Here is a 22,306-nt window from a genome sequence, read left to right on the forward strand (position 1 = left end):
TGTATGTGGTTGGGGGGAGAACAAAAGTATCTCTTTTCTTTTCCTGAGAATCTTTAACTGTTCTATAGCAACTCAAAGGAGAATGAGATGCCAGTATAAGGGGGTGGAAAAAGATGACTTCATTACAAGGAATTTCCAACCTGAGTCAATTTTCAAGTAATAAGAACTTGGGCTGGTTTTCTCTAGTTACCTCATAAGGCCATCTTCCCTATTCTCAGCTTAATCACAATTGCATAACATCAGTATACCCATGCAGTAATTTTTCTCCATGTTCCCAAAGTTGATTAAACATCAGGGGTTCGTTCACCTTTCTACTTCCCTGGCTTCCCCTCTTCCCATGGCATCAAGTTACAGGTAAGACAAGTAGGCTTCGGATAAAAAAAAAAAAAAAAAAAAAAAAGGAAAGAAATCTTGCCATTTGCAATGACGTGGATGGAACTAGAGGGTATTATGCTAAGCAAAATAAGTCAATCAGAGAAAAACAATTATCATATGATCTCAGTAATATGTGGAATTTAAGAAACAAGGCAGAAGATCATAGGGGAAGAGAGGAAAAAATGAAACAAGATGAAACCAGAGAGGGAGACAAACCATAAGAGACTCTTAATTTCAGGACACAAACTGAGGGTTGCTGGAGTGGAGGGGGGTGGGAGGGATGGGGTGGCTGGGTGATGGACACTGGGGAGGCTATGTGCTATGGTGAGTGCTATGAATTGTGTAAGACTGATGAATCACAGACCTGTACCCCTGAAACAAATAATACTTTACATGTTAATTAAAAAAATAAAATAAAGGTACTAAGTGAAAAAAAAAAAGACAAGTAGGCTTCAGTATACCATTTCATCCCATAAATCATTCTTAGAATGTAATGCCCTCTCTGGATTCTTCCTCCATGTAGATGGTGCAGAATAGTGGTAACTCTAAAGAGAGCCTTCTAGATTCTGGGTATCAACAAGTTCATTTGATCTCTTTTCTGAAACTTCATGTTTACCAATTCTCTATCTACTGTTAAGAATACTGTGGAAGAGTTCGGAAGAGTCCTGCCCGATAGAGCTTTCTCAATGACGGAAATGTTCTATATCTGTGCTGTCCAATTATAGAAGTCACCAGCAATTTGTGGCTAGTGAGAACTTGAAATGTGGCTAGTGTGAGTCAGAAACTAAATTTTAAATTTTAATTAATTATAATTTAAATAGCCACATGCGGCTAGTGGCTACTGTAATTGGATAGTGCTGTCTAGAAGAAGAAAGAGAATAAATTCAGCCTCCTGAGAAAATGGAAAGCTCTAAAAGTTTATCCTGAGTATAGGGGAAGAGTTAAGCTTCCTATTGCCATAGACATGGATCCTTGTCACAGCTGTGAGCCAGCCCCCTCCACCCCAAAGAGGTACAGTGCTAAAAGGTTTCCCTATAGGACTCCGGAGTTGCTCTTCCTTTGGGAGTAGGAACCAAAATTAAGAAGGGCTTCCAGCTTCCCACCTCCCTGCTCCTAGTGCTTGTTTGCTCAAGGGTATAAAACCAGCGATATGGCTTCATGGAATTTTTGAGGACAGGAACAAAAAGCAACTAGCCAACCCCACTTACTTTCCAAAGGAGGAAAACCAGAACCATGGAAATAAAGTGATTTATTCATTTTTTGTTTGTTTTTATGCAGTGGAAGGCAATAAGTAAACAACCCACCAACTTATTCCAAGGAATTTAAAATGCAGTTCAATGAAATAGAAAAATCAGTGGGTGGGTTAAAAAACAGGTGAAGAAAGAACTAGTGTACTGAAAGATGTAGGTAAGAAATTACCCAGAGTGCTAAAGAGGTGGGAAATATGAAACAGTTTCAGAAACATGAAGGATAGAATAAGAAAGTCCAATATTTAACATCTAGGATTTCCAAAAGGAAAGATGGAAGAAAATAAAAGAAAAGCAAAATTTGAAGGGATAAATGGCTGAAAATTTCTCAGGTGCTTTGAAAGACATGAAATCTCAGATTCAAAGACAAATAGCAAGCAGGATAAATAAACCAACATGACAGTAAATTTGCATAACACTATGAACAAAGAGAAGATAAAAAAGCAGCTAAGAGGGAAAAAAAAACGGATTAAGAGTGGAGAAGCAGACTTCTCAATTACAATATTAGAAGCTGGAAGATAATGAAACAGAATAACATCATTCAATTGCTAAAAAATAATAACTGCCAACACAGATTTTTTTATCAAGCCATATTATCATTCAATGGTTATAACAAATAAAAACACTTAAAGGCAAGCAAAAGAAGAGTTTACCATTAAGAGACTCACTGAAAAAAATTTTAAAGCCTACCTTTGGAAGACAGAAATTTAACTCGGAGTATGATAATTCAAGAAGTTAGAAAAACACAGTGTTAACCCAAGGGAAGTAGAAAGAAAGATAAAATACAGTTAAAAGCAGAAAGCAGGGCACCTGGGTGGCTCAGTCAGTTGTCTCTGACTCTTGATTTTGGCTCAGGTCATGATCTCGGGGTCATGAGATCCAGCATCAGGCTCCACGCTCAATGGGGAGTCTACTTGAGATTCTCTCTTCCTCTCCTTCTGCCCTTCCCTCTGCTTGCACATGCTCTCTCTCTCTCTTTTTCTCTAATAAAGAGCAGAAAGCAACAAAATAGAGGGGGGTAAAGGGTAATCAATAAAATCAAAAGCTGGTCTTTTGAAAATAAATTAATAAAACAGAGCTCTGGCAAGACTAATCAAGAACAAAGAAAAACATACAAATAATAATAAGGAATGGAAAGGGTGTCATAATGCAGGGATAGACAGAGATTGTAAGACATATATGCCTTATCAAAACTGACACAAGAATAGAAAACCTGAATATACCAATAATATTGAAAAACTTGAATCATATTAAATAAAAACTTACTCATGGGGAAAAAAAAAAAAGCACTAGGCCCAGACAGTTTTACAGGAGAATTTTACATGCAACAACTTTCCCAGGGCCAGAGTTCTCACCAGGTTTGATAACAACTCCCGACCCCTTGTGCTTCAGATCCAGGAGTGCTAAGATTGCCACTGTGGCCAATCTCCAGATGCTTCACCCATCCACTGTTAGTGCCTTTAATCCTGCCCATACTTTGTAAACTGTCTCTTCAATTAAATTTGATTCCATTACCTGAGTGTGCCATCTGTTTGCAGCCAGAACTCTAATAGGCCTTTATACAAATTCTTCTAGAAAAGAATGAACATATACATATTCCTAAACTCCTTTTAAAAGTCTACATTAACCTTTGGGACACCTGGGTGGCTCAGCCAGTTAAGCTTCTGCTGTTGGCTCAGGTCACAATCCCTGGATTCTGGGATTGAGTCCCAGGTCAGGTTCCCTGCTCAGTGGGGAGTTTGCTTCTCCCTCTGCTTGCTGCTCCCCCTGCTTGTGCGCTCACTCTCTCTCTCTGACAAATAAAATCTTTAAAAAAAAAAAAAAAGAGTCTACATTAACCATAGCAGCAAGAAAATAAAATTATGAGTGAAATTTCATAACATATGCAGAAATCCCAAGTAGAATATTCACATATTAAAACTAGCAATGCATAAAAAATATATGTAACACAACCAAGTAGGGTTTACTTCAAGAATATAAGGATAGTTAAACATTATAAAATCTATTAATGTAATCATTAACAAATGAAGGGAGAAAGACCATCTGAATAAATGCAAGGGAAAAATCTGATAAAACAGCCACTTTTGATACTTAACAAATTAAGAATAGAAGGGAATAAAGGAAATTGACCAAAAACCGACAATGGTTCCAATGCAAGAAGCACTCCCTTTAATAGGAGGAAAACAAAGATGCCCATAATTACCGATTCAAATAAACTTTTTAAGAAGAACCATGAGTGACGATGGACTCTGAGAAACAAACTGAGGGTTCTAGAGGGGAGGGGGGTGGGAGGATGGGTTAGCCTGGTGATGGGTATTGAGGAGGGCATGTTCTGCATGCAGCACTGGGTGTTATGCACAAACAATGAATCATGGAACACTATATCTAAAACTAATGATGTAATGTATGGGGATTAACATAACAATAAAAAAATTTTTAAAAAATATGTAAATTGTGACATATACAACATAAAGTGTGTGGAGGAGAATTAAAGTGCAGAGTTTTGATATGTGAAAAAAAAAAAAAAAGAAACAAATAAACTTTTTACTGGAGGAACTAGCCCACAATCTTAAAAGAAAGAGAAGTGACACAGAAGAGGATAGAAAAGAAGGAACTAAAGAGTCGTTATTTGCAGATGTGATTCTCTTGGATTTTCTCTGTAGACATTTCCCATTATAACTATTATGCTCATTCTCATTCTCTCTCTTTCTCGCTAAGTTCTGCAAATTTGCTGAATATACAAGAAATGTGAAATGATTATAAGAAAAATTTAAAACTATTTACAGTAATAACCCAAAAACAAGGTACCTAGTGAGGAATCTAACAAAAGGGATTCAAGATCTTTAAAAAATTATAAAGCTTTATCCAAAACCATTAAGTAATAATATGAGGTTACATTTACAGATTACTTATTATCTGCTGGGCACTGTTTTGAACGGTGTGGTTGTGCCTATAAATTAGTTTAATTTACAAAATAGTCTCACATGATAGATATAATTATTATTAGCCTTACTTTAGAATTAAAGAAATTATGGTGCAAGGGTAAATCACTTGCTCAAGATTCCAAAACTAAGAATCAACTACAATGGGATTCAAATCTACGGCAGTCTGGCTCCAAGCCTGCAAAATTAACCGGTACCCTACACTGCCTCACCCAAGAGGGGGTGTCCCACTCCTCCCATGAAGACACCTCTGGCTGAGCTGAGTCAAGCCTCCAGGAGGGAGTCTCAGGTCATACTGAGGCAGACTTGACCTGAACTCTGGGCAACAAGCCCCTATTTCAACAGATGGGATCAGAGCACAAACCTTGGGAGCAAAGGTTCGTGGTAAGGATATAGACCACCTCTGATGAAAACAGATCTCAGCATTAGATCTAGCCACCCCTTCAGACACCGTGTCACTTTTAAGATCATGTGGTTTTCCCATTCCCAGGAGCAGATCGATGTAGATTCCTCAGACTTGAGAAGTTTCATTTATTAACATCTTAAGCTACTTTACAGAATCAAGAACTATATGGACATTCAATTATTTATGTCTTCCTAGTAACATCTGAGGATTCTGGGTGATGCAAATGCAATATTTATTTGTGCAAATTTTGCAACTTTTCTGTAAATCTGAAATTATTTCAAGGCTTTAAAAAATATTTAGAAATCCTATTATATCTGTAAAACCATTCCCATCAGGTTCATAGGTAGACTTAAGTTTATAAAGATGGCAAGTGATAAACTCAATGTAATTCCAATAAATATCGTAACAGTTTTTCCCCATAGAAGATGACAAAGCTGATTCTGGGAGCAGAAAGTGCCAAAAATAGCTAACCGGTTTTTGTTTTTATTGTTGTTGTCTGTAACATACAGAAAGAACTGTTTATTCTGCTGTTTGCAATACAAAGACATAGGGAAATGTTATTGTTTGTACAACATAATAAGGGAAAAAATTTGAAACTGCCCATTAGGGTCAGTTTGCCAGATGTCCTGTCATTAAGAATACCAGCTATAAACAGAGCAGTTCCTAGTACTTTGTACTTCATTTTGTTTATTCTATCCTGATTCCCTTATTTGTCCCCTAGAAAGCTTCGCTTAGACAACACAGCTTTGAAAAAGAATAACAAGATGAAAGGATTTGCCCTTCCACACAGCAAGACAAAACTATAGTAATTAAGAAAGTGTTAGCACAAGGATAGACAAATTGACCAATGGAACAGAACAAAAAGCCTGGGAACAAATACAGGCCTGGAAGGAGACTTGATATATGACAGAGGTGGCCTTGCAAATCAGTAGAGAAGGACTTCACCATTCTTCACTTGCTGCTGGGAGAGCTAGTATTCATACAGAAAAGAAAAATATATCCTTATCCTACCCCATTGAAACAATTTAATTCTCCAGGGATTAAGGACTTAACTATGAAAGGCAAAAGTTAAAAAACTTTTAGAAGAAAATATAAGATAATATCTTTATGACCTCAGGGAAAGAAAATCTTTCTTAAGATACAAAATGCATACGGTATAAGGAAAAACACTGGAATATTCAATTACACAATTAAGTTAACTATAACAAATCACAAAAAGAATAAAGAGATAAGCCACACACTGGGAGAAATACATCTGCATTACATATGACAACAAATAATTATTGTCTGGAAAAAAAAACAAAAACACAAATTCATACAAACTAGTGAGAAAAGGATAAACTATCCAACATACACATGGATAAAAGACATGAACAAGCATTTCATAGAAGAGAAACATTTAGTTTAAATATATGATATTAATATATTAATTATATGTAAACACATATTATCAAATACATAAATAACAAAATCACCGTGGTATACCATTTCATACCCACCAGAGCTTGCCAAAAATTAAAGTATGATGGTATCAAGTTTTGGCAGGGGCACGGAGGAAGTGAAAATATGCTATTTTGGGAATGTAAATTGGCATAAGCATATTGAAGAGCCACTGGGCAATATCTCATTAAAAGCTGAAGATACATATACCTATGACCCAGCTATTTCACGACTAAGGATGTACCCTAAAAAACTCTCACTCAAGTATGTAAAGAAACATAGAAAAAATTCTCAAAGCAACTGAAAATAACTTTAATACCCACTGTAAGAGAATGGATCAAGAAATGGTGATATTTGTGGTACAGTCAGTCATGCAACAGAGTACAACAGTGAAAATGAATGTGTCAACACGAGCAACAAGTACTACGATGGATTTACAGATCTCAAATCCATTTGGGGATACATACACACACACACACACACACACACACACACAGATATATATAAAAGAATAGAGTTATTATGATAAAGTTTATATGAATCAAATTAATATTGTTTTAGATAGAAACATGCAATAAAAGTATGAATATATAGAGGATGATCAACAGGAGAGTCAGGCAGTGGTTACCTTTGGGGAGGGAAGAAAAAATATGGGAACTGGGTGGGATTTATGCAGTTACATCTGTAATGGTTTATTTATTAATCTGTTTGGTAGGTAAATACATTATGTCTTTTGAATGCCTAAAATGTTAGAAAAGATTCCAAGAGACCAGAGCTCCTATTCAGTCACACCAGTATCTGATCTCCTAAAATGTGCAAGTGAAACCAAAATTGAGATAGTATAAACTCCTGTGACTTTTCCATTTTGCAATCACGGGACTGAAACTTTAGAGTTCATCTAATATAAGTAAACAGACAGGAGAAGGAAGGGTCAGGCTCCAGCCTGGATCTTATGACAAGATGTACCCCGAGGACCCTCAAGGAAAAGAGGGGTACGGGAATAATTCTGGCTATTTTATGAAAGTGATCATTGCCTTGCAGAAAAAGGACTTGACAAAGTACAACATCCATTTGTAATAAAAACCATCAACAAAGTAGGTCTCATATACCTCAACATAATAAAGGCCTTATATATGAAAAAACCCACAGTTAACATCATACTGAATGGGGAAAATCTGAGAGCTTTTCCCCTAAGGTCAGGAACAAGACAAGGATGTCCACTCTCACCACTTTTATCCAACATAATACTGGAAGTCCTAGCCACAGCAATCAGACAATCAAAGGAAATAAAAGGCATTCAAACTGGTAAGGAAGAAGTAAAACTTCAACTATTTGCAGATGACATGATACTATATATAGAAAACCTAAAAGACTCCACCGACAAACTACCAGAACTGATAACTGAATTTAGTAGTCGCAGGATACAAAAATCAGTGTACAGAAATCTGTTGCATTCCTATACATTAATAATGAAGCAGCAGAAAGTGAAATTAAGAAAACAATTCCATTAATAATTGCACCAAAAACAATAAAATATCTATTAATAAACTTAACCAAAGAGGTGAAAGACCTGTCTCTGAAAACTATAAAACACTGATGACAGAAATTCAAGATGACGATAAGAAATGGAAAGACATTCCATGCTCACAGGTTGGAAGAACAAATATTGTTAAAATGTCTATAGTACCCAAAGCGATCTACACATTTAATGCAGTGCCCACCAAAATACCAACAGCGTTTTTCACAGAGCTAGTACAAACAATCCTAAAATTTGTATGGAACCATCAAAAGACCCCAAATAGCTAAAGCAATCTTGAAAAAGAAAAAAACAGAGGCATCACAATTCCAGACTTCAAGTTATGGTACAAAGCTGTAGTAATCAAAACAGTATGGCACTGGCATAAAAATAAGCACACAGAGGGGCACCTGGCTGGCTCAGTTGGAAGAGCATGCAACTTGATTCTCAGGGTCATGAGTTGGAGCCCTACTTGGGGTGTATAGAGCACTTAAATAAGCAGAACTTAAAAAGAAAAGTTAAAAATAGAACTACCCTACAAGCCAGTAATCGCACTAGTGGGTATTTACCCAAAAAGTACAAAAACACTAATTCGTAAAGGGATACATGCACCCCTATTTTTACTGCAGCATCATCTACAATAGCCAAACTATGGAAGCAGTCCAAGTGTCCATCAATAGATGAATGGATAAAGGAGATGTGGTACATACATACAACGGAATATTACTCAGCCATACAAAAAGAATGAAATCTTGCCATTTGCAACGTCATGGATAGCACTAGAGAGTATAATGCTAAGCAAAATAAGTCGGAGAAAGACAAATACCACATGATTCCATTCATATGTGCAATTTAAGAAACAAAACAAATGAGCAAAGGAAAAAAAAAAAAGGAGAAACAAACCAAGGAACAGACTCTTAACTATAGAGAACAAACTGATGGTTGCCAGAGGGGAGGTGGTGGGGGGATGCGGAAATAGGTGCTGGGAATTCAGAGTACACTTATCCTGATGAGCACTGGATGATATAAAGAATTGTTCAATCACTACGTTGTACATCTGAAACTAATGTAACACTGTATGTTAACTATACTGGAATTAAAATTAAAAACTTAATAAAAAGGGACACCTGGATGGCTCAGTCTTTAAGCATCTGCCTTCAGCTCAGGTCATGATCCCAGGGTTCTAGGATCGAGTCCTGTGTCGGGCTCTTTTCTCAGCGGACAGCCTGCATCTCTCTCTGCCTGCCACTCCCCCTGCTTGTGCTCTCTCTCTCCCTCTGACAAATAAAAAAATCTTAATAAAAAAAGTGACCATCACTTTTTTCCTTCAGTGTCTTGAATTCCTTAGGCAAAAGATACTTTGTAATTATGCCATCAATTAAAAATGTTGAGCTCCCACTATATAACCCAACAAAAAGTCCTCTAGAGTAGAGGTTCCTCTTGCTCTCTCCTTGTTTGAAGGCCTGGTCAAAGTCACCCCTAAAGGATGGATCTATAATCCTACAGGCCTGAGAGCTTTCAGGCCCAGAAATCCCCCTCTGAGTCCCTTGTTTGTGCCTTTTTCTCTATTAGTTATTGCTGGCTCTTAGGCATTAACTGCTGACTTCCTGTTCCTCTTTATTGAGCTCTGGGGCCTTGGAACTGGTAAGAGGCTTTGAAGAAAAGTACAAAGCCAGGAAAACACAGAGTGGAGACAGCTACCACTTTCCAAAGGAAAGCAAATCTTAACATGGTTGTAATAATCTTTCAGACTTTCCTCTGTCTGTAGCTTACGTAAGACAGTGGTTCAGACACAAGGACTAAAGAGTTGTAGGTCACTGAAGTTGGGAACAGTTAAAACTCAGGTTTGGGTGGGCAGAGAGGTTGAGGACAGCATTTTGGATGCTAATAGCATAATCCTGGCCTGTTCTAAACTCTTACTATCTCTAGTATTTCCTTTTCACCATCCTACAGAGGCTGACTGGGTAATGTGTTCTCTTTGGGTGTCACTATAAAGGCTTTATTTATTTATTTATTTACTTATTTACTTATTTATTAAGATTTTTATTTATTTATTTGACAGAGAGAGACACAGCGAGAGAGGGAACACAAGCAGGGGGGGTGGGTGGGGGAGATGCAGGCCTCCCGCTGAGCAGGGAGCCCGACGCGGGGCTCGATCCCAGGACCCTGGGATCATGACCTGAGCCGAAGGCAGACGCTTAAAGACTGAGCCATCCAGGCGCCCCTGTAAAGGCTTTATTAAGACCCAAAGTCTTGGGCGCCTGGGTGGCTCAGTTGGTTAAGCGACTGCCTTCGGCTCAGGTCATGATCCTGGAGTCCCTGGATCGAGTCCCGCATCGGGCTCCCCGCTCGGCGGGGAGCCTGCTTCTCCCTCTGACCCTCCCCCCTCTCATGTGCTCTCTCTCTCTCTCATTCTCTCTGTCTCAAATAAATAAATAAAATCTTAAAAAAAAAAAAAAAAAAGACCCAAAGTCTTCAGAGTACAGATGACCTTGTATGAATTGTCTCCTTGTAAAGTAGTCCTACAGTCAGTGCCAAGCACCAGGCCACCATTTCACAATATGGAAAAAGGAGGCACACTCCTGACTCTTACATTGTCATCATTAGGTCTACAGCCATCCCTTAATCCAGAAATGGGACGCTCTTCGCGTAAAAGGCCTCAGGCCCTCTGACCCAAGGCCTCAGTTTCATGAACCTTTTACACTACAATGGTGTTTTAATGAACTGAGTTTGAATGTTCAACTCCAATCTCATTGGTCATGCTACTGTGGCAATTCACTGAGCACAGGCCTCCCCCATTCTATTCTGCTGTCCTGCACTTTGAATTCAGGGCTCACTGTCAGCATGGAAAGCACCAGAGTTCTGATATGGCAGCCTCTGGTTATGTTCCACCCAGGGATTTATCATCCACAACCTACTCAAATCCCTCCCCCAACAGCTACCAAAAATTCCCCTGGTGAGAAATGCTATTATGAGAAGGAGTGGCTGCTTTGTGACTCACTGTTTCATTAAAAAGATTTTTTTTTTTCAAACAAATTTTCAGTAGAAGAATCCAAAGGTTTTCCAAAGCCATAGCAAAAACAGAACAGCTCATAATACTATTTCTCAAAGGTCTGCCACTTCATAGGCGATTCCTATACCTCAAAATACTGGAGATGCTTAGATTCACTATCCTTTTATGTTGCACTTGGCCTCTGGGCTGAGGGAATAGATGAATTAAATACAGCCAACAAGACTGGGCTCGTCAGGTGCGTGTAAGCCAGCCCTCCGCAGAGGTATTAGACTCGCCATAGTTCTCCAGGGCAACTGGCTGCAATGGTATGACTATTTCAGCCACATCTGACCAGGACTGAGGAAATCTAATAATATATGGTGTACATGGGGTATCTGGTGATGCTTGTTACAGTAGTGAGCAGTGTTACAACAGTTTCTCTGAAAAGCTGACTTAGATAGCATTATACTTTACAGGGCATTAAAAGTGTAAATGATCTAAGTAGAATAGAACAGTATCACAGACAGCTAATATGTATTTATCGTAGGCAAGTACTTCATTGGTTTGGGCTGGAATCCCAAGGACTCCCTCAAATCCTTGTAGGATTCCCAGAGTACTTAGGCAGGCATCAGGATAAAAGAATTCTAATGGCTCTCCCTAAGGAAAAGAACCCTCTTAGCAGGAAAAAAAAAAAAAAAAAGTTACTGGAGAGGAATCAAATGAAAACATCTCCAAAGAGTTGAGAAATATGGGCAAAATGACCAAAATGGCTGGGGTCTGGGGTCTAGGGTCTTGGGTTCTCCCTGGTCTGTCCCAGATCATCTGGGTGACTCCAGATTTAAGTTTCTCCCACATGCTAACAAATCAGTTTTGACCTTAAGAGATACTGTATGAAAGCTGACCAATTTCAGAACAACTCCTTGTGAAGCATGGCTTATTTAATTATACTTTTTAGAGGACTAAAGGGTACTACCAACGAGAAAGCTAGAGCCAAGCTATGACAAATCTAATTCACTAAGATCAAGATGACTACACACTCCTAAATATAAGGTGAGGTTTCTCCAAAAATTAAGGTATCATCTTATAGCCAAGGCCCACATTAAGTCTCTGAGCTTGGAGCATTCTTTTAAACCCATTACTTTTAGCAAAAAAAAAAAAAAATACTCGAATATAGCACACATTTAATAATTTTGGGGGGAAGGTGAGGAGGACATTTCAGTCACCAATGTTGGCTATCATAAACAAAGCTTTAAAAATCACTTAAAATAGCACTAAGTGTCAACATTGTGGAGCTCAGAGACATACAAGGCCAAGGGGAAAAATTGTTCCTCATATTTCTTTATGGATATTTGTGGCTTGGGATAAATTTTACAGAGACAAGATAACTAAAGTGGTGGATCATGCTTCTAGAAAACAGTGTTCAATGACCAGAAAGAAAAGTGGCTCTAGGGATGACAAAGATAACAAAGCCAAAGATACACACAAAGAGTTTGCAAAACAGTTTTTCCTTTTGATAGTCTCACTGAGAAGATAGAGGACCACTTGTATTAGGATATACGAGGAATTTCCTAAAAGGCACTTGGCTGGAGCCACAAAGAAAAGATCACCTGTTCCAGCCCAGAGACACAGGGTTTAGGAAAGAACGAAGAGTGTCAGTGAAGAGTAGGGAGCAAATACCATCCGTGTTAACAGCCTCATGCACAAAACCCTGAATTTGTTTATTCAACAGAAGAACTGATGAAGAAGGTAAAAATCTCCCCTTAAGCTGCAATATTCAGACTCTCTCTTAAGGAGTAAGGAAGCAAAGATTCTTAGAAAGAACAAAGTAATGTTAACCACCCTTATAATAAATATATATTCCCAGCACCTAACACAGGTCCTAGTATACTGGAAGCACTCAATAAATACCAGTTGAATAAATGAATGTCTTAGCTCAACAAACCTCCATACACACACTTAAAAAGTCTCCCACTTTTGGGTCTGTAGGAGAAAAGAAAAAATAGGTATTTTGTTCATTTAAAGTCTGGATTCATTCTAGGATCTTGTCTAGCTGCTGGCTGGGGATACATAAAAGAGGATCTAGCTCAGTAAGCCCTTCTGTGGCACAAGCAGCCAAAGGCGGCTGTGCCTTAGAAGAAAAATCAGGGGGAAGGCAAGCACAGAAGGGAAGGGGACGCTGCCACAATTACCTTCTGTTCTGAGCAACTTCAGTTCTCAGGACCAAGGCAGATGGGCTCAGGCCTATCTCTGGGAGAAAAATGCTTAGTTCCATGTAAAAGAAAAACATCAAACCATGACCAATGCTCTTGCTGGGTGAATCTACCCTCTGGAGCAGCTGAAAGGAAGATTTGTATGGATCCTGCTTAGGAGATACTTGATTCATTTAGTAATATTGAAAATAATGCTAATGAGTGTACCAAAAAAGCATTCAGAGTTCTTTGTTTGGGATGAGAATTTTCAGAATCATTTGTTACAAGTTCAGATTCTTAGGTGTCTCCTTAGCTCTACTGAATTCTGGGAGTGAGGTCCAGTCATCTGCATTGTTAACAAGCCCCCCAGAGAATACTGGGCAGTCAAGTTTGAAAACCCCTTGAACCATTCACAGAAATCAAGAGAGCTCTGTTTGTTTCTGCCTCCTTCTTGTTACAGATCCAAAGAGTGCACTATAAATTCTTACCATGACTCCTTTAACTTGGTGTTTATAGGGACCCAGTGAATTCCCCCTTCCTCTTTACTTCCAGCAGAGGAAGGTTGTACTCTCAATTCTAACAACTCCAGGGAGATTTCGGGGTAAACAGTCTCATCGGTCTAGAAGCTACGCCTAGCTGCTGCTTTAAGATTAAACTTGGCTCTTCATTTGCTCCACACTTGAGGGTTGTTGGTTTTCAGGTTATTCATTCACACCCACAACTCACCCCTCAAGTATCAAAACCAGGAACCCAAGTGTTGCATTCCAGGATAAACCTCTGTCCTTATGAGAAAATAAGATTCAGAAGTGAAAACTGCTGGGTCCATATGAAGTGCCTTCTCATACTCAGGCTTATACCCACAGTAATCACTAAGGACTATCTGATAGAGACCACGCCATGACAAAGCTTAGAGAAGAAACAGATGGTAATTTATACTCATCCAGTATTCTAAAAGACTGGGATTAGGATTGAGGTTTTGAGCTAACGTCAAGATTCTAGTACTACAGCCTTAGTGACCCATTGTCACTAGAAGTACCCCCGTTTAAGGGTTAGCAGAAGCAAGACTAGTCCGTTTATGTTACGACCACTTCTCTGAAGTTTTCTCAATTTTGAAACTGTCAAAATTGGTGTTTAGTTTTATAATTGGATTTACTAAAATATTAGTGTCCAAGAAGCTTGTGTTGAATATCACATTTGTAAAATACAAAGCATGTTCCTTATCCCAAAAGGAACCAGGGTTGCATTTCTTCGGCGCAGACTGGCCTGGCTCAAGAGTATTCCTTATGACGTTTGGGGTGTGTCTTCACTTAATAGCAAAACGCACACATCCCATAAAACAAACACTTTAAGAGCCAAACGACTGTTTCTTCCAACACCTTCCAAACCCCAATGAGGAAGAGTGAACTGTGACCTTCAAGGAATTATCAGCTTCTTAAGGGAACTTTTCAAAATTTTATTTTGTAGAAAATAAGCCCTCACGGTAAAAGAGAACTATAAACTCTGCTTTACAGAAAAATTTTCATTAAGAATAGAACTTTTGCAGGGCAGGAGACCCATCATGCTCTCTGAAGACCACAGAATGCTTTTCCTTCCCCAGAAACCAGGTAAAGGACCATCACCTCTAACACACCTATGGTGAGGCACAAAGAGGCTTTCTGATCCACTCCAATGGAGTTGGCAACTCTGTTTAATTATTTAAGAAGAGACAATTAAATCACTTCAGAACCCTAGAATGGCAGCAAATAGAATCCAGGAGATATCCTGCTAGTTTGTTCGAAGACTTATCAAAAGTTACCTTCTATCAGTCCCAGCTGATGACTTGGTGACAACAAAAAACAGTTTAGATTTTTCTGAATAGGCACATGTATACATACATGTGACTAAGAAGCTGGAGTGAAACCCTCAGTGACCAGACATTTTATAGCAGGACCCAGAAAACAGGCAAACTCTTCCTTCCAACATGGTGAATGCTCTATGTTTTCACTCCCACATCTAGAAGTTCATGGTTTTTTTTTTAAGATTTTATTTATTTGACAGAGAGAGAGAGCGCAAACATGAGGAGGGGGAGGGACAGAGGGAGAGGGAGAAGCAGACTCCCTGTGGAGCAGGGAGCCCAATGCAGGACTCAATCCCAGGACCCTGGGATCATGACCTGAGCCGAAGGCAGATGTTTAACCATCTGAGCCACCCAGGTGGCCTAGAAATACATGTTCTGAGATAAACAGGGCTATTACAAAAGAATGACCAGACCTCCAGAACACCACCCAGAAGACCATTTGGAGGTTAAACACCTTATAGCAAAATTGACATTTTAATGTGTAAAGGAAGGGGCACTAACTCTCATCCTATAAAGGAGATCTTCTCGGTGACATTCATTATTATCAACGGCCTGTCAATGTAGGTCAGGTTTCTGTAGAGAGCACTAGCTTCCATTTTGGGGAAACAGTTCACACAGTTCTCAATCTCCCTGCCTAGCAAATTTTGCAGAGAGGAAAGAAAGCAGAGAACTGTAGAAGTGCCCCTACAGGAACACCCCTTTCCTCATGTATGCCATTTGGCTTTTGTAAACACTAGCTTGGTCTCGGTCTCACGATTACTCTGAAAGGTAAGCAGGACAGGCATTATCTCCATCTTACAGGTGAGAAAAACAGTGCCTGGGAGGCTAAATGACTCACGTGCCCAAGGTCACAAGTCAGGCAGTGATTTGGTAGCCCAACCAGTAGATGAGCCTAGCCCTCTGGCTCACCAGCCAGCATGATTTCCAGGACACCAGCCAGCTTCCTTGTGTTTTGGGATGAGAGGCAGTGCAGTATAATGCTTAGGGGCCGGGTTTTGACCCCGCAGACCTACATTCCAATCCCAGCTCTGCCACCTCTTCTCTATCTGACCTTGTGTCGGCTCCTTACCTCGCCCTACATCTCCGCTTCCTCATCTCTAAAATGGGGATGAAACCATCTACTTCACAGAGGTATAGTGACAGTTAAATGAGAGGACGGACATGGGGCACTCAGATTCATTCCCTCGACAAATATCTGTGCCAGGCACGCACAGTGCAAGGGATACAATAGTGAGCAAGAGGCACAGTGCTACTCTCGTGGACCTTAAAATTCAGTCAAACTAAACAGCGAGGGCGAACGGATAAATAAGATACTGATCAAGTGTGTGAAGTGCTGTTAGGGTAACAGGTGAGCGGCTGGAAAGAGTAACAGGGGGGAGGCAAATTTTAAGAGTGGTCTCTAAGGAGAAATTTAAGTTTGAGTCATGAGGGATCAGAAAGAGCTATCCATGTGCAGAATGGAAGGAAAAACATTCCAATTATAGGGACCAGGGCGTGCAAGGGTCACAACCTGGGGAAGCGTAGGAACTGCGAGAGGACAAATGTGACGGCTATGTATCCTCATGGGATTTGGGGAACAACCTTTCCAGGCCGGCTGCCAAAGACTACCACATCTATTTTAAAAATAACAAAGACGAGGCTCAAGAGAGGTGATGTGTCTTCCCCAAGGTCACAGCTACTCTGAGGAGGGCCTGAGACCCCAGTATTCTACCTCCAGACACAACATCAGCTCCCTCCCTCTGAGGAAGCTTCGTGCACACTGAACTGCCCCGCTTCCTTCACTGACAACTGTCATGGGTGCCCATGAAGAGTTCCAAAAGCACCTTAAAAACACAAGCAACAGCATCACATCAACTTCTAAGCATCTAGTCAATTGTGCACCAAAGTCCTCATCCTTCACTCTTATGACACAGGAGCAAAAACTGCTTGGACCTTACTCAAAGGCTCCAAAATAGAAACAAGTTTCTCTTCTTACAGCAGTAAACAAGAGAGGAAAGGGACGTCCTGGAAGGAAGATCCTGTGGCCTGTTCCGGAAAGTGAGACAGAACCACCAGTGCAGAAGAGTGGAAATATGAAGGTTCATCTTAAATGAACTGCAAAGGAAAAACTAATTACTTCATTTGAATAAAAGAATGAATCCCTAAAGCAGTAGTTGTCAGTCGGGATGGTGTCCCACTCTTGCACGAAGAGCATTTTGGAAATTCTGTGGAGGCATGCAGTGGGCAGGGCCAGGTATGCTCAAAGTCTTAGAAAAGGACAGGATGGTCCTATAAAGAATGTATTACCCGGGGGGCCTGGCTGGCTCAGTCAGTACAGCATGAGACTCTTGATCTTGGGATCGTGAGTTGAAGCCCATGCTGGGTTTAAAGATTACTTTAAAAAATATATATACATATATATAATTTGGAAAAAGAATATATTACCCAAAATATTAGGAGCAGCTTCACACACACTTTCATATTAATCCCGGAGGGATTACTATGCCCCCACTTTTCCTGTATTCTCATGGTTCCATGGCTCTTCCTACCCTCACCACAGCTGGATGAAAAAAAATTAAACTGAAGTTTCACAGCTGAGGAGTCTGAAATTTTGGAATCCAACTGTAAGCTCATAACTCCAACATGGAACCTGGTACCAGGTGGAATAAGGAAAAAGAAGTTTCTAGTAAGAGACAGATAAATTTTAGCAAAACAGGAACTCCTTCCCCGGACAAGTGTCCATAAGATTACATGTGTTTTGCAACACACAAAATTCTATGATTTTAGAAGAATCTTTTTCTACCGCTTTTCAGTTTAAAATCAGATACTAATGACAGTTCTTTTAAAAAGTTAATCACAGTCATCTCACAAATACAGCTTACTCTTTCTGGACCAAATTTAGTAAGAAAAATTATTAATTTCAAGATGTCTAAAAATGATCAAATGTCTAAAAGTGCCCAAAGCATCCACACCTTGCATCTTTTTCAGGGCAGAGACTGATGCAGTTCAAGGAAGCTCCGATGATATCCAGAGGTCTGTTCAGGAATTAAAATAGCATTTCAGCAATTCAAAAGCCACTTTCAAGTGTTACCCTAAATTAGTCACTATTTCCCCCTCAAAAAATATTTCACAAATTAAAGTTTATAGAATTGAAACAAAAGCCAGACTATTTCCAGAAATTAAAAAAAAAAAAAAGATTCAAAAAGTCTACCCTATTTCACAATAGCTAGAACCGTGATCCAATAGATACACCCTCCATAAGGCAACCTTTCTTCTTTCTACACAATATCTAGATTTTCTTAACTCTCCCAAAGCAGTCTGAATACATTAACTTCTTCACTCCGACCTGCCAATTAGCAAATAGCGGCCCCACACCCCTTTTGACCAATTTTCTAGAAGCCTAACCTGGCTTCTCAGGTTAGCTGAGCAGACAGACCTGTTTTCCTCCAGAAGCTCCTGCCAGTGCTTTTCTGCCCTGCCAGTCAGGGCCTGGGAAATCCTTTTTGCTGGCCTGTCACCAGAAGTTCACAAAATGAATTCATCCAGATTTTTTGAATCTTCCCCTTCCCAGGTAATGCACCAACAACAGCCAGGCAATAAAGTCCCACCTCCCATTACAAAAAGATAGAGATTACCAGGCAGACCTAGCACTTAGCATGGAGGAAGAAAAAAGATGGAGGGATGTGACAGTCATGCAGCCAAGCCTACTGAATGCAGCACCCGCCACCAGAGCCCTGGTCCTGCAAAGCCTCAGAGAGGGAGGCTCCCTGCTAGGCCCTCCATTCGGCAGGCCATACCTGTCTATGGCAGCGGCAGGCTTCCAGCTGCTCCATTTTAAACAATTCAAACACAGCTCCAGCAGGGTGGCAAAACTGGGCATCCCCTTCTTCCAGCAAGAGTGAGAGCCCTAATCCAAACAACACTTGCCCCCAATTTTCTTTCTTTTCACACTCTTTGTTTGGGAGACACCGCTCGGTCAAAGTGGATCCCTCTCTCTCTCTTAACGGTGAGGTAGGCACAGTACTGCAGTGACAGAAAGGAAGCACCGAGGCCGCCTTGCTATAAGCCAGACAAGACCTCCTCTCTGAGGACGGTGATGCCGATAAATGGGACTTCAATGGGCAGGTTTCACTCTGCTCATCCACAAGTGAACCGACGCCTGAAGTCCTAAAACGCCCGGCTCCGCAGCCTCGCAGGAAGCCTCTTTTCTAAAGGGGAGATAGCCCATTCATCCCCAGGAACCAAAGGGAAGGCTGACAGATCCAGGTCGCGCACTCCACATCCAAATCTTCGCAAGCGCGCGAAGGTTTGGGGCGCCCTGGCGCGCCCTCCCTTGCACTCCACCCTCCGAGGCCTCCACCGCCCGCGGACTCACCACTGTGCGAGCTGAACCACCTGGGTGCGATGTGCAGAGGTAGAGCATCCGCCAGCGAGGCTCGGGAGCCCAGGTACAGCATCCCGTCTCTATGGTGACCGCCGCCGGTCTCCTGGTAACCATTGCCATGGGCATAGGTGGAGTCGGACGCAGACCCTCCGCCGCCGGGCGCCCTCTCCGAGTCGCCGGTCCCCCGGGAGGCGGGGGTGTAGAGGCCAAAGGGCACCCCCCCGGCCGTGCTGGGGTCCATGCCCATGCCCGCCACCGAGCTGACCGAGCGGCTGCGAAGCCCCATGGCCCCGCCGCCCGCCCGGTAGTGCCCAAAGTGGGGCGCCCCTCCCGGCGGGGGCACGGCGCTGTCATCGGTGGAGACCCCCGGAAAGGGGCCCCGGGAGCGGGCCGCCGTGCTCTGCTTGCCCCCCATGCTCGCCCGGGCCCCGGTGGGGCGGGAACCTGGAGGCCGAGACCCTCCCCCACTTCTCAGCAGCGGGGGGAGGGTTGGGCGAGCATAAATGGGGAGGGAGTCAAAAAGGAGACCCGGAGGAAAAAAAGGGAAAAAAAAGAAAAAAGAAAAGAAAACCCGCGGGGCGGAAGAGGCAGGCGGGCGGGGATCCCAAACTAAGAATTTAAAACGATCCAAGCCAAACGCATGTTTCCCCTCAAGGTCCAAAGAGGCGCAGTCCGGCGCGGGCTCGGCGCGCCACAGGCCGCCCCCGGGCTCCCGAAAGCCGGGGGAGCCGCAGGGAAGGAGGGAGGGAAGCGGCGGGCGGGCGCAGGGAGGCGCCGGAGGAGGCCGCCCGCCGGACAGGAGGAGGCTGAGGAGGGCTGGGGGCACCGGGCGCGTCCCCCGCCTCAGGACGCCGCGACCATGGACGCCGGCCCGGACCCTCCAGGCCTCGGGCGGGCTGCGGCGCTGGGCGGCCAGGCGGAGCTCGGGAAGCCGCGGTCGCGTCGCGCTCTCGCTCCAGCAGCCGCCGGCCCCGCCAGCCGCTCCGCCCCGCTCGGTCCCGGGCTGCGCTCGCCGGCGCTCCTCGCCGCCGTGGAGACAATGGAGGGCGGCAGAGCGCAGGCGCGGCCCGCGCCCCCTCCCCTCCCCCCCGCCGGGTTAACCCCTTCGCGGCCCCTGCGGCGCCGGGCCGCTGACGCCCGGGAGGTCCCCACCCACCCACCCACCCAGCGCGACCGGCCTGTGACCTGAGTGGCCCGAGCCACGGGGCGTCGGGAACAGAAGCCAGGCGTCTTTTCAAAGCAAGCACTCTTTAAAGGCCCCGAAAATGGCTAATTATTGAGGGGGAACCCCCTGTGGGAGGAGGGGCGGCGACGGTTCAAGGGGCTGGGAAGGAAACGCAAAGAAGAATGAAAATTACTCGAGACGCCTACCTGGCTCTGAGGGTCACTGGTCAAGCCTCCCTCCCTGCGCAAATTTGCCCCCACAGCACCCTCTGGTGGACGTGCTGTCCATTCTTGCGGAGGTTTCCCGACGAGGAACCCCTAAGATCAGGAAGCCTAGCATTTTGGGGGTTTTTTAGCTGTTTGGGGGTACACAGGGCACTGGGGCACTTGTGACTCGGGATTTTGCCGAGAGTAGATCGGAACTTCCTATTTGAGGCTTAAGCCGTGGGTGGGTTCCTTAGCTAAAACGCGATCCTGAAAATCATTAGGTGTAGGATAGAAAGAGAAGACATAAGACACAGCCAGAACTGGTGATTTTAGAAACTCCCTAGTCCAAGGCGAGTCCCCGGTTTTGTTTACCTTTTATTCCAACATGCACCATAGTGGGACACAGTGGGTACTCAGTATTTGTCCGCCGAGTCTGCATTTTGCAATATGTCTCTCTCACATATTCACATCCATCCGTCCATTCATTCATTCAACAACGATTTTTCAAGTGCTGGGTGCTGGCTATGAGCATCACTCAGTCCCTGGTCCGACTTCCTTGCTCTAAATGTCCCCATATACTTCCACATCAAGGAGTCAAAACAGGGTGTAGAGAGATATTAAAAGAACCCCCCCCCAAAAGAAGAGCTGGTCTGTCACAGGTATTGACTGTCCCAGTTTGAGCAGCTTGGAAAGAAACAGGAGGAAGGCTATTTATTTGCAATCATGGAGTGCTGAGGGGTGAGCAGAAAGCCCTGCAGAAGGAAGTAGAGAATTCTCCTTGAGAAATGAACATAGGAAAAAACAAAATGTTCCAATACCCAAGAAATTATCTGTAAGTGCCTAAATAAGGAATTTGTGCACACCTAAGATCCAAATGAGTGGTCTGAAGGAAAATAAGAAAGCTTAAATTTAACCCACTTTTCTCCCTGAAGAAAGAGTATGGTAATAGAAGAGGGGTGGTACGGTGCTGCGCAGGAAAAAGGGTACTAGATCCCTTGACAGATCTGTACTGGGGAGACAATACACAATCAGTAAGGATTATTGTAACCATCTAAGTAGCTTTTGATTTACCTATCCATTCAACACTTTTTTAGCACATCGAACAAAATATGAATGTCTAGTAAGTGCCAGGTACTACACTGGGTTCTGGGATTCAGTGGTGAGCAAAACAGATGGAGTCTGGGTTCTCACAAAGCTTCAGAAGAACCACTTCATGCCCACTAGGATGGCTATAATCAGAGGGGACAAATGCAAGTGTTGGTGATATGTGCGGACATTGGAACCCTCATACCTTGGTGGTGGGAATGGAAAATGGCACAGCTGCTTTGGAAAACAGTCTGGTGATTCCTCAAAAAGATTAAACAAAGAGTTATCATATGACCCAGCAATTCCACTCCTAAGTCTATTTCCAAAAGACATGAAAACATATATGCACAGAAAAACGTCTATGTGAATGTTCACAGCGGCATTATTCAAAATAGCTAAAGAGTGGAAGCAACCCAACTCTCTATCGTCCGATGAATGGATAAAGCAAATGTGGTGTACCTATACGGTGGACTATTATTCAGCCACAAAAAGAAATAAAGTGCTGATATGTGTTACAACATGGATGAACCTTGAAAACATCA

The 22,306-nt window shown here is 42.4% G+C and overlaps 1 protein-coding gene across 3 annotated transcripts in view; it reads right to left on the reverse strand.

Annotated features, from left to right (window-relative positions):
- Positions 1–20,351, reverse strand: part of ZNRF1 (zinc and ring finger 1) — a 94,609-nt gene extending 74,258 nt beyond the window's left edge. For all 3 annotated transcript variants that reach the window (XM_036088086.2, XM_036088089.2, XM_036088088.2), the window contains exon 1: positions 19,299–20,351. In XM_036088086.2, coding sequence (XP_035943979.1) covers positions 19,299–19,722 — 424 coding nt within the window. In that variant the 5' untranslated portion in view covers positions 19,723–20,351. The remainder of the gene's footprint in view (positions 1–19,298) is intronic.
- Between the last annotated feature and the right edge of the window lie 1,955 nt (positions 20,352–22,306).

Source organism: Halichoerus grypus, chromosome 15 (genome assembly GCF_964656455.1).
Source record: "Halichoerus grypus chromosome 15, mHalGry1.hap1.1, whole genome shotgun sequence".
NCBI lineage: Eukaryota > Metazoa > Chordata > Mammalia > Carnivora > Phocidae > Halichoerus > Halichoerus grypus.